General features: G+C 58.4%; 1 protein-coding gene across 1 annotated transcript in view; it reads right to left on the reverse strand.

Moving 5' to 3' along the window:
- CDA (cytidine deaminase) overlaps nucleotides 1-904 on the reverse strand; it is a 43,530-nt gene extending 42,626 nt beyond the window's left edge. The window contains exon 1 of the mRNA XM_006883574.1: nucleotides 751-904. Coding sequence (XP_006883636.1) covers nucleotides 751-904 — 154 coding nt within the window. The remainder of the gene's footprint in view (nucleotides 1-750) is intronic.
- Nucleotides 905-1,363: the final 459 nt, after the last annotated feature.

A 1,363-nucleotide genomic window follows, 5' to 3' on the forward strand; every position in this document is an offset into this window, starting at 1 on the left:
CCGTGGTTTGTTTTCTCAAGTAAGCTTTTCTGCAAAACCAAACAAGCAAGAAAAGGAGTTTAGGGGAGGATTAGTGCAGGCCAAGATTCCTCTGTTGCCACCTCACCTACCCAAGATGCCACTCACTACTGGGCACCCAAACCCCACCCAGCTCCTTTCTCCCAAGACTCCCTGTAAGCATGCACCCCACTAATGAGTCACCCACATCTGTGTTGTTTCTCTTTCACAGAATAGTGACTGCAAAGAGAGATAGCAGGGTTGGGGGGCCAGTCTCAGGTTCTACCGAGTGTAACCCGTGTGATCTTGGACAAGTCACACCTCTCTGGGTTTCAGTTTCTTCACCTCAAAATGGTTATAACACGCCAGTGTGTTTGGAGGTGAGGACTTACAGATGGCCTCAGCACTATGCAGGCCCACAGGGATGTTAGAATGAGTTAACCCCCTATCCCATCCGGGCTCAGGACTGCTGAATCTCCTTCCTACCTCTTCAAAACGTCCAGTTTCCCTTCCCAGCCTTGGAATTGCAATGCCCTGGACATGGACACAACCACAGTGGAATCTGGGCGCAAGCTTACACTCTGCGCCCCCAGTGCCTGGTGGTAGGCAGGGCAGGGGCGCCCTGAGGAGGGGCGGGAGCTGGAGAGTGCAGAGCTGAGCTGGCTCCGCGGCGCCCGGTGCACGCGCCGGGCCTGTCCTCCCCTAACCCTCCCCCAAGGCGGCCGCAGAGCGGGAGCCCGCGCCCGCCCTTACCTGAGAAGATCCTGCCGTCCCGGGTGAGGAGGGCGGCGCCCACGGGGAAATGACTGTAGGGACAGTAGGCAGACTTCTTGGCCTCGAGGCTGGAGAGCAGCAGCTGCTGGATATGCTCGGGCTCCAGGGCGCGGGCTGGACGGTCCTGGGCCATGTCGGTTCTTGTTGCGTCCTGCGCGGAAACCTGAGCTCGTAGCTGACCGCGAGCTCGAGACCGCAGCTCCTCCTTGGGGGTGTGTCGCGCTGGGAGGTCCCCGAGATTCCCAGGTGCTCGGCCTACCGGAAAGGCCCGGTGGGACCAAGCCAGAGAGATCGAGGATCTGAAGTCAAAGGGTGTGGTGTGTGGCCCGTGCTGGGGCGTGTCCCAGTGCAGAAGGGCGTGACACTCTGGGCTTTGCACTCTGGTGTAGGGACGCTCTGGCTGCTGACCCACACTGGTGGATGAGTGTGGGGAGTAGGAGTGGGTCAGTGACCCACTTGATGAACTCTACTGAAGCATAATGAGCCTCAGTTTGCTGTCCGACCTTTTCTCTCTGTCTTTGAAGAGATTAGGCTGAAAGGACAGGTCTGGGGCAACCACACTGCCTTCCTGAGGCTTGTGGCAAGAGTCTCA

Source organism: Elephantulus edwardii, unplaced genomic scaffold (assembly GCF_000299155.1).
Source record: "Elephantulus edwardii isolate Elephantulus edwardi_28Jun2011 unplaced genomic scaffold, EleEdw1.0 scaffold00028, whole genome shotgun sequence".
Lineage (NCBI taxonomy): Eukaryota > Metazoa > Chordata > Mammalia > Macroscelidea > Macroscelididae > Elephantulus > Elephantulus edwardii.